The sequence below is a fragment of the Panicum virgatum genome, chromosome 4N (genome assembly GCF_016808335.1).
Source record: "Panicum virgatum strain AP13 chromosome 4N, P.virgatum_v5, whole genome shotgun sequence".
Classification (NCBI taxonomy): domain Eukaryota; kingdom Viridiplantae; phylum Streptophyta; class Magnoliopsida; order Poales; family Poaceae; genus Panicum; species Panicum virgatum.
The window spans coordinates 1540754-1551329 of NC_053148.1; the positions used below are offsets into that span (position 1 = coordinate 1540754).

At 46.8% G+C, this 10576-nt stretch overlaps 1 protein-coding gene and 1 long non-coding RNA gene across 8 annotated transcripts; one reads left to right on the forward strand and one right to left on the reverse strand.

Annotated features, from left to right (window-relative positions):
- Window positions 1-32: 32 nt before the first annotated feature.
- On the reverse strand, window positions 33-1509 carry LOC120670843. The gene is made up of 3 exons (XM_039951011.1): window positions 1133-1509; window positions 537-1001; window positions 33-420 (listed from the first exon to the last, which is right to left on the reverse strand). Exons 1-3 carry the CDS (start codon window positions 1448-1450, stop codon window positions 322-324), a joined length of 882 nt encoding a protein of 293 aa, XP_039806945.1. The 5' UTR covers window positions 1451-1509; the 3' UTR covers window positions 33-321.
- A 1622-nt stretch (window positions 1510-3131) lies between these two features.
- LOC120670215 lies at window positions 3132-7992 on the forward strand. Of its 7 annotated transcripts, none has more exons than XR_005673103.1 (4): window positions 3132-3872; window positions 3979-4057; window positions 4530-4608; window positions 6213-7992. It is a non-coding gene; the product is annotated as an uncharacterized LOC120670215 (long non-coding RNA). The 7 variants fall into 7 exon arrangements; XR_005673104.1 differs by having other exon boundaries at window positions 3132-3838; XR_005673106.1 differs by lacking the exon at window positions 3132-3872 and having other exon boundaries at window positions 3879-4057; window positions 6213-6435; window positions 6516-7992.
- The last annotated feature ends 2584 nt before the right edge of the window (window positions 7993-10576 follow it).

Below are 10576 nucleotides of genomic sequence, written 5' to 3' on the forward strand. Positions count from 1 at the left end.
ATCTGCCCCCTAACTGAAGTTTACATGGCCATTCAAACTTGTGACGCACACATCGACTGACTAAACGGATTGCACCTTGGAATCACTGAGGACTGCAGACTTTAAGTTGGGACAAGGCAAATCAAAACATTGCATCTAGACAGTGCTACAATAAACACATACGAACCTGTATACAGCTACGTATGAAAGAAGAGCGAAAGTGCAAAACAAAGGAGAAACCAAATTACAGAAAAGTAAGTTTATATATTTATAGCTTCTATGGATTGGTGAAGATCAATCAGAAAATCCATCCATTCGTCTTCCTGATGGGCAATCAATACTTCAGCATCCGACGGTGAACCATCTCCTGCTCGTCCGGCCGCGCTCCGCCTTCCTCTTCTCCTTCTGGCACGCACATTTTGCCTCCTTCACGTTCTTCACCTTCAAAGAGAAAAGCTCAGATTTTCAACCTCTGGATCAATGTGCAGCAAGCAAAACGATCTTCTTTCTTTTTATTAAAGGAGAGAAACAATGTAATTTGCAACGGTGGAGCTCACCTTATTGGGTGGGTTGGTTTTGCTGCGGTGGAGCTGGCGCGCGCCCCTCTGCAGGATCTCCGCGGCGCTCCAGCTCTTCCCGTCCGGCGCCGGCGCCGGCTTGCTGCTGGCGGGCGCGGGCATCATCACCGCCGCCGGGTCCCTGCGGGGCTCCGACATCGGCGCGGTGTCGGACCACGCGGGGTCCTCGACCGGCGGCGGCGCCACGGACGAGGAGCTCCCCAGCCCGAGATGGGCGGCGGCGTCAGCGTAGCTCCCGGCCTTGCCGCCGACGTCCAGGTCCAGCTCGCAGCCGAGCTGCCTGATGCGCGACTCGAGCAGGTTGAGGCGGTCCATGAGCGTGCCCCGCACCTGCACGTGCTGCAGCGCCGACGGCAGGGACTTGGTGTGGTGGTGCTGCGCCTGGTGCGGCGGCGCGCGCCGCGCCACGGCGCCGTCGTCCCGCTGCTCCTCCAGCTGCCGCAACTGCACGCGCGCACAGAGACACGCAAAGATAAAAGTGAGGCAATTTATCGCGCATCGCGTCGTGCGTGCTGCCATCGTCGGCGTTGCGAACGTGATCGTGGGCGAACGCGCGAGTACGACGACGAACGTACCCGGAGGTCGATCTGGTCGAGGCGGCCGAGCAGGCTCTCCGGCGGCGGCGGAGGCGGCGGCGGCGGGGCAGGCGCGGGGAGGCCGTAGCCGCTGATGAGGACGCGGCGCTCCGAGCCCACGGCCAGCACGTCGGCCATGGCGGGCGAGTTCACGGCGCGCCGGACTGACACGACTGCCAGCACGCGATCGAGGAGCGGTCGTTGCGGAGGCCGTTGGCACGCGCTGCGGCTCTCGCTAACGGCGTCGTCGGTTATAATGGCATGGTGGCGTGGCGCCAGGCGGACCGCGTCGTCAGGGATGATCCGGCCATGGAGCATGCAGCGGCGACGGAGCGCGGTGCAGGTCAGCAGCTGCAGCTCAGCCCGGCATGGTCGGAGCCAAGATCGGGTCGGAGACTAGGCCGAGTCCACCAACATGGGCTGGATTTATAATAGGCCGGATATTTCCCTTGGATCATATATATCTTCCGGAAGTTTTTTTCTTATCCACATTCCAGTGTTTGAAATTCGTGTAAACATCAACCACCATTGGATCCACACAGTCAACCCTAACCCCTCCTGTGCCCTTCCTCCACTGAGCCCGCGCCGCCGCCCCTGACCTTGCCGCCGCGCCGAGCCATCGCCGCGCCCGCCGCAGCCCCCGGCCGCCGCAGCGCCATGGCCGACGCCGCGGCCCGACCGCCGTGCCCGGCGACGCCACCGACCGACCGCCTCCGCGCCATGGCCGCCGCCCCTAGCCGCCGCGCGCTGCCGCCCCTTGTCTCCGCCGCCGCGCCATGGAGCTCCGGCGCTGTTGCCGGCTCTCGCCGGCACCGGAGAAGATGATGTGGGAAAAATGTGAGTTTCAACATTTTCGAAATACTAGTTCAATATTTTCGAAATACTAGTTCAACATTTTCGAATGCTAGTTCAACATGAACTGGGTCTCCTTGGGCTTTATAGATGATTTGCTTAATCATCTTCCACTAGATGGATAGGGTCCCCCGGATATTTCCATCTGGAACGCGAAGTATATATATACGTTGGGCCCAATTTCGAAAATATGGCCCATGCGGCCTGGGAGCATGCGCACCACCACCACGGCGCAGCGGCACCAGCTTCACTAATCACTACCACCGTTTCTCTGTCGGCCCAAACAGGGTTCTCGTGGGCCGGCGTCAGGAATCTAGTGTTACTTCTCTTGGGCTATCGGTAAGCACATGTCGTCACGTCGGTGGTGATGCAGAAAGGCACTCTTTGTTTGTTCTATACAAAGATTTTGTTTTTGTTTGTTTGAATACGCAGGAAGTTTCGTAACTTTATATTATCTTTTTTTCATTTGGCGAAACAACTTTATATTAACTTAAAAGCGATGAACTTAAAAATATAAGTGGAAAACTATCGGTGACAAACTGTTGGATTAGTATGACCCAAATGGTAGTCAACAAATCAACTGGTCCATCTATGCTGGTGTGTTTGTTTAATCTGCAAACTCTCTCCATTTAAGAACATTGACACGGCACGGTCTGCGGAGTGAGTTCACACTTTTTTTATCATGTTCATCGCTAGTTTGTTTTTAAGAAATACTCCATCCGTTTCAAATTATAAGTCATTCCAAGAATTTTGGAGAGTCAAACCATTTTAAAGTTTGACCAAAATTATAGAGAGAAACACAAAAATTTATGACATCAAATAGATATACTGTGAAAATATAGCTAATAAAGAATCTAATAATACTTAATTGATATCATAAATGATATTACTTTGTTATATAAATTTAGTCAAATTTGAAAAATTTTGACTCTCTAAAATTTTTAAAATGGCTTATAATTTAGAACGGTGGGAGTATTTCTGTATGTTATTCGCGCACCGCTCCGCCACCATTCAAGCTATCGACGATAGCAAAACCAATTTGCGCCGTTCGATGCTCATCACGCGGCTCTTGCTGCTCTGCGCCGTCAGAGGCATGCGCTGCCATCCCATTGGCTAGAAGCTTCTCGGCTTCTCCTGCCGCACCTGAGAAAAATATCATACTTCCCTCATCTTTTCCCTTCTCTACCAATTCACCACGGGTCGGACCTCCTCCTGGCTCCCGCTCGACGACGCTGAACGCGCAGACGAGCGGCCAGTGGCGCGGCGGCACGAGTGCGGGTGCGGGTGAGATCCACGAGCTCGGGAATGGGCGTCTGCGTGGCCGAGTCCACGCCCTTGCAACCAACAAGTCCAGGCTTGTTGAGACCTAAACCAATGCAAATCTGCTGGCCTCCGCTGCCTTCCTTGGTCCTGCAGCCATGGGGCCTCCCCTGCCTTCCTTCGTGCCCCGCGGCCGAGCCTGCTCCTACAGTCCTACTACTCCGGCTCCCCGCATCCCGCTCCCTGCTCCTTCGACTCCCGACCATTGGGGGCTACCAGCCGCCAGATCCGGCCGCCGCAGGACCCAGATCCAGCGGCACGGGCGCACGGCCAGGCAGCTTGGTGCGGCAGCCCCATGACGGTGATGGGGCTTGGAGACCATGAGCAGTGAGCACGGCAGCCGAGGGCGTACGACACGGGGATCGGGCAACGAGCAAGCAGCCAATCCATTCCCGTGCTAGATGCATCTCCCGTTCTAGATACAAGGGTCTCCCTCCCTGGCTGGCAGCAACGCGGGTCCCTGGCTGGCAGCAACGCGACACTGCCCTCCCTCTCAGTCTCAGGCCTCCGGTGATAAGGCAGCAGTTACTGCAGGTCCATCTATCGTCCTCCCTATTATCTACCGAACGTAAATCTTCTGTGCCCTCGCACTATTTTCTTGCTGGTGAATGCAAATCTCATGATATCCTTTGGTAATTAGGGTTATCTCTCATATTTCTTTCTCAAATGTCCAGGGAAGCCCTTTCTCGTGGATCTCACTATTTTCTTACTTGATGTACATACTCCAACACTTCACCCTGCTCAATCCATCAGGTATAGATTTAGTATGAAGTTTGATGACCTGTTACATTTGTGCAGCAATTACCTCTGATTATACTTTTAGTTAAATTCTCGCAGCATGAGTAGATCATTTTTGTCTGAAAGATGCACACTGCTACATTTACACTCTTGTGAACTATTTGATTCGAATTGAAAAATAAAACCTACAAGTAATTTCATTCAGGTAGTTAAATAGGTGGTATGCAAGTGCAGTGTTCTCATTTTTTTGATACGTACTGATTTGCTTGCTCTGGTTGTTGGTCAAGCCATATGACAATTGGGCCCTTTATTTTCATCAGGTAGTTAAATTATTTCCTTTGAATATATACAAATATACATATGTACACTGTGCAATTTCTATTAGAACAACTGTTTGGGCCCTTCATTTTCATCTGTAATTTTTTTCCAAATATATACTTGCATTATGACGCTTTACCTATGCCTTCCAATTTTCTTTTCTGCAAAGCTATTGGGATAGATTGGCTGTTTCAGTGAGAGCTTATCGGACGTGTTGATCCTTTGTCAAGCAAAGTTTAACCTACCTGGTAACCCACTACCTCTGTTCCATTTTCATTTCTTCTGTGGTTTGCACTTTGCAATTCAGCTTTTATGGTACAGCAATTCCTTTATTTAACTATATGCATATGTATATACATGTTTTTACGCAAAAACACAATGTAGGTAGTATAACTTTGCATGTGGACATATACCCGTATACATAGTTGTGTATAGGAGCTGAAGGTATATATGTTCAACTTTGAAAGGTCATCTCTCAGGTTAGTCATCCTAAGTGAAGCAATGCTTGGAAGAGTTAGTTCCAAAGCATTGTAAATTCATGTTATGCAGTATGCTAGTGATTCACTTTAAACATGATATGTATCTGTTTCAAGCTAGCTTTTGTATTTTTCTGAAAAAATATACTTCATTTCTGCAACATAATTATTTCAATAGAAAAAGTTAACACGGGATGATGGTATTAGAGATTTGAAAAAAGTGGTTTGTCAACCATATTATCATAGTATCTATTTTTTCGCTGTCATTCCTGAACCTCATTGCTAGAAGGACCAAAACAAAAGGGTTAGGGTTTTTTAATAGTTATAAGTTTTATAATTTCGTTGTTGCCTCATTGAAGTATTTGGATTACGAACTTAAGTCACTTTTTCGAAATGTTGTTGGGATTGTCAGGCATATGGTTCAATCTATACCACTGCTGCAATTAATATTCCTGCAGCCATAAGATTCTTAAGTTAGCAATACAAAAGCGCCATATAAATTCCTTATCCTTTGTTCCTCTCATAATTTGGAATTAAGGCTTTACTTCTTCACATTTGGTCCGAGGTGCCTAATCAATGCCTTATTTCGAAACATCATAACTGCCCTGCCTTAGTTACAGGGAAGAGAATTACACATAAAAACTTCAGATATGCATTATGTTCTATTTGTATCAGCAATACAAGTGGGATTAAGTGGAGTTACATATGCAAGACAATTTTTCTATGCAATAATGTTCTAGGTAAAAAGATGGACCTTTTTAAATTAGGGAGCACAACATGGACCTTGACTGGTGAGTTTCCAACTGAATATCATTGAATGAAGACCTTTTTAACAGTCCAATTGAACTATACATAACTGAGTGCCCCTAATGGAGAAACCATGCTTTCGATTTAGCACCAAGTAATTTCTCTACATGTTCAATGTTTTGGTAAAAATGATTGACATGGAAGAAATTCCTTTGAGAGATGTATGTACATGTTGTTGAATTAAAAGACAAGATATTTTCAGGCTGAGCAATTCTACTGCAGGCTCTAATTGGCCGAAGCAAATTTAGGTGCGGAAGAGAACCTCCAGCTCGATTTACACAGTGATTATAATATAATTGGTTCAACAGTAGAAAACATCATTGCCATCTATTACTATAGGTTTAGCTTGGCCAATTTAAAAAAGAGATGAGGTGAGTTCATGGTAATTGAAGCTCAATGTCAATATAGGATCCTAAACCCTCATACTTTTTTTTTTGAGATACTCTTTGCTACTTTCTGCATGCTACATCATTGCCTAGCACCTATAATCCTACTCAATGTAATTTGGACGCCAGGTATACATGCTTTTTACAAGACTAAAACTATTTTAAATTCTTTCTTACATGCAGATCATATCGCTGCTTAATAGTTGATCCTTTTGCTATTGGCGGCACAGAACAACATGAAATTGGCAATTCAAACAACTCGCTAAAGCCAGCAGAGCTAAGGAATTAAAGGGAAATGTAATTATCATGAAATTCAACCCGAATTCAATTTACTTTTCCTTCCATCTCCATTTCCTCTACTAATGCAATTGCAGGAAGCAACAACCCTTGATCCAAGAACTACAAGGTACGAGCATCTATTGGAATTAACTCTGCAACTTCCTTTTACCAATGCAATTCAGGATCTGGAACTCTCTTCTATTTCAGCATCTCTCGCCAATTGGAAAATTTGTATGAACCCTACGTAAGTAGCTTGGTGTAACGGGCCTGTACTGAAAAACTTTTGATCTCAAACTGCAAAATACTATTCACGGAAGGAACTTAAAACAGCTAAGTCACAAGGGACTTCAACCTTTAGTTTTTAATTTTGAAATTACTGGCTCAAGATGGAAGTTTTTACCAATCCAGTGAATTCTATAGCGTCACAAGTAAATGAGCAGTCCTTACTTTGCATCTCATTTGAGTCATGCCTTGCTTGCTTTAGAGCTTCAGGTTGTAGCTTGGTGCATCTTAGAGGTGAATCATTTTATGTTTATTTAGGATGTTGGAGTTCAGCAAGAATAACAATACCTATTCAAATTCAGACGGCCCTTCATTATATACATGTTGTAACTTTTTCTTTCATGCTAACAAAGAATTTTGATTAACTCTTGCAGCTTTCTTCATCGTTTACAATTATCAACTTTTAGTCCCACAACTGAAAACTTCTTTACTTCGTACGAAATAAACTGTTAACATTTTGATAACATGGGGCCCCTCGAGAACCTCCTGGGAGGCATTTATGCCTACGGCATGAAAAAAAATCTATAATTCTTGCTGTTCATTCAATGGTTACAGTTTTGATCTGCTCTATAAACCTTTTTTTTACTTCATCTGCAGGTTCTGAGAAGCCATCAACTTGATGTGAGCCAGCAATCTCAGTCTGGAATGAAGAAAATAGCTACGTTCTGTTTAGGGATTTTGCAGAAGCTAGATTATGGATTGGTTGCGTGCCAGGCATTTTTCTTGCTCTAACCCATGAGCTTGCACGGCAAATTGAGAAGGTCATGTGCATTGTGGTTTGTTCTCCCCAGCTCTGTTCTTTCCAAAATTGCCTTTTTTTCAGGTCCAACCCGTTTTCATGCTATAATCGGAGCACATTTTCTTCCAATATGGCTGCAGCAGTATGCTTGAATCTGTGACAAACACCCGCTATCTCCAAATCCAGAACCTGAATACATGCTCCAAACTCTACATATAACATGCTATTCTCGAGCTCGCCAAGACACTAACCCTTACTATTGTTTCTCTTATACGGCTTTCCATGCACAGGGGTAACAAAATTTCCTTTCTTGTTGTGCTCTTTTTTCTTCAGATAGGGGATAGCCTTCTTACAAGCCACACGACCAGGCTTGTAGCAAGGGTGCCACTGGTGATGATTGGTTGCAGTACTGTAGCAGGTATCAGCAAAGGGCTCAAGGGCAATAACAGTAAGCCATGTGTCTTCTGTTACATCCTTCGTTCAGGATTACAACTTCCAACCGACGTGGAAAAAAATGTGTATTTAGATTCCTATTAGAAAACTAAACAAAACCTCTGTATGTGTTCCTACCTACCTCTGTATGTGTTCCTACTTCAATGCCCGGTATAAAAACTACATTACAACTATCAATAAAATATATATGTACGTGCTCGTTGTTCATAATTATGTGTTCGTACCTTAATTTTTACTGAAGCAGACAACAAAAGGATACCTTAATAGCTAGGCTTAAAAAATTCAGGCGCGTCAAGGCGCGCGCAAAGTACTCGTAAACTAGAGCCGAGGCTCGGTTGATGAGTGAGGACCGGGTTGGAGCACCGGGATCGTGGAACCTCCGGGAGTCAGAACTCGATCATTGGTCCGGGACGGGGGCATCTCGATTCCAAGGTCAAAAGCAACTACACCTACACTACACAGTCTGTGATATCCACAAAGGGCCATGTTTGGATGATGTTACGAAAACTTTTGCACTAAAAGACGAATGCATGCATGAAGTACTAAACGAAGTTTATTTGCAAAACTTTTTTAGTAATGGGTGTAACTTTTCGAGACGAATCTAATGAGCCAAGTTTCATCATGATTGGCTACAGTGATGCTACAGTAACCGCGCTCAATCATCCTCTAATCATGCGGTCAAAGACCTCATTAAGTAGAGCAACTGCTACAGTACCACAGTTGTGGAGGTAATTTTGTAATTAGACTTTATTTAATACCCCTAATTAGTAGTCAAAACATCATTTCTCTCTCATCAAAATTTTTCCACACTCCAACCAAACATGCCGATCAAGAGATGTGTGCAGTGTTGGGATCCACAAAGAAAGAGCCCTCCTCCCCTCCGGGCTCCGGCTAGCTCTGACCTCTGACTCTGCATCCGCTTTCTGACCGGCCGTCAGAATACAACAATCTGAAACTCGTGCCGCATTGGTTAAACAATCCCATGTGTCCGCGTCGTTGGTCAGGCATGCAGCCGATGGAGCTCGCATCGATCCAGTCGCTTAACCTTTACTACTACTTTTCACCAGTTGGCGGGGTTTAGAAAAGGGAAGCAACTCTCTTTCTCTATCTCTCACACACACAGAGAGAAGGAAGAAGAAGACTTTGCACAGACAGTACAGTGTCCTCCACATGCCCGATCGCTTGCTCTAACCACTTGGCCGGCCAGAAGGAGCTGACAAATGGGGAGGCGATGGTGCAGCACATGGTGGCTAGAACGGTAGAACACCGATCATACTGCCTTAGCTTATCAGCTAGTTTCATACTAGATCCTTGCAAACGGCATGAACTGCTAGAGACCTCACCTACTAACAGGCCTGCGAATGAGTGCGAACTGTACTTCAATTGTACAGGCGCTCGCCAGCTCGGTCAATTCAACCTCGCTGGATTTTAATCAGAGATTAATTGAGGAATAAGTATCAAGCTAGCTCATTAACTGATCATAGCATGTGCCTTATGTAATTGCCTCTGCCATGGACAAGCTAGCAGCTAACAAGCTAAGGCATCCGCTCTGTCGTACCCGTGGATTCGCATTCGCCGCCATGGAAAGGTAAAGCAGGCAGGCATGGTCGGCCTACATATAGACTGTAGTATGTTCTATATCTTTCTTGGGAAAGCTAGCTCATCATCCCGTCCGTGTCCGTCCCCATGGACCGACCGTGCATGCATTGCGTCATCTATGCCTAGCTAAGTACGTAGCTAAATTGTGGGGTGCCGTTCCATGTCATGTGGGCATTTTGTTTCTGCTGTATTTTCGTGAACTGCGGTTCCCGTAAAGACGATTGATGGCACGATCACTCTTGCTGCAGGCGCAGCAGAAATGTACTAGATTAGATTCTACCAAGCTAGCCTGTCAGTATATGCGATGCGAAGGAAGGAATGGAGTATTAGGTGAGCGGAAGCCGTCGCCACGCCTGTAGTAGTAGCGATCGAGCTGAGGGTAACTCGGCACCAGCTAGCCACTAGCGGCCCATCCATCCATCTCCTTCTCCTCCGATCCGATAGATCCTCCCACGAACGGCAGCTTGGTTCTCGCGCGTGGCAATCCAGATCACCCATCGGCGGCGACAGCCGACGGCGAGCGATCGAGTGACATGGGGTGACAGGGAGGCGGCACCTTCCCGCCGCTGCTGATTGCTCCGTATACAATGCTGCCTGCGACCGGCCTGATCTTGTGGTCTGTGCGCGCGTACACACAACACAACTCCGTCTCCATTCCATCATCGCGGCCGGGCAGGAAGATCGCCTCCGCCGTCCTGGCATTGTCTTCATCCTGCTGACGTGACTTGCCAACCATATACTAATAAGCATAAGCTATCCGTCGGTGTTAAGCTACAAGCTAAGGCGGCTTACGCCATGGTTGGGAGCTTTGGATTCGTTGGGACTTGGTTGGTGACCGTGGCCGACGACGACGCCCGCCCGGGAACATTCCCATTCCGTGGCTGCACACAAACAAAGGGGATTGTCTTGCAGGCGTCTGAACCCACCAAGTTTCCGTGATTATTGTCAGCAATAAGAAGCCTGTTGGCTGTTGCTGTCAAGTTCATCTGAAGGCTGCAAATTTCAGCTGAACGATGGTCGAAGGGGTTTGGTCATGACCCATCAAAAAACGTGGCACATACACGAGCAGGTGCTGCCAGTACGAACTTGTTACCCAGAACACGAGGATGAACGAGTGGATATTGCACACCAATGCAAGCTGCGCATGTGCATTTTGGCGTGAGAATAATTGACTGCATTTTGCATTGTTTTCTCA

Coding starts and splice junctions, on each gene's coding strand:
- LOC120670843 (XM_039951011.1), bottom strand. CDS start 1,450: ATGCTCCATGGCCGGATCATCCCTGACGACGCGGTCCGCCTGGCGCCA. Junction 1,002..1,132: donor TCGACCAGATCGACCTCCGG/GTACGTTCGTCG, acceptor GCGCGCGTGCAG/TTGCGGCAGCTGGAGGAGCA. Junction 421..536: donor AAACCAACCCACCCAATAAG/GTGAGCTCCACC, acceptor TTCTCTTTGAAG/GTGAAGAACGTGAAGGAGGC.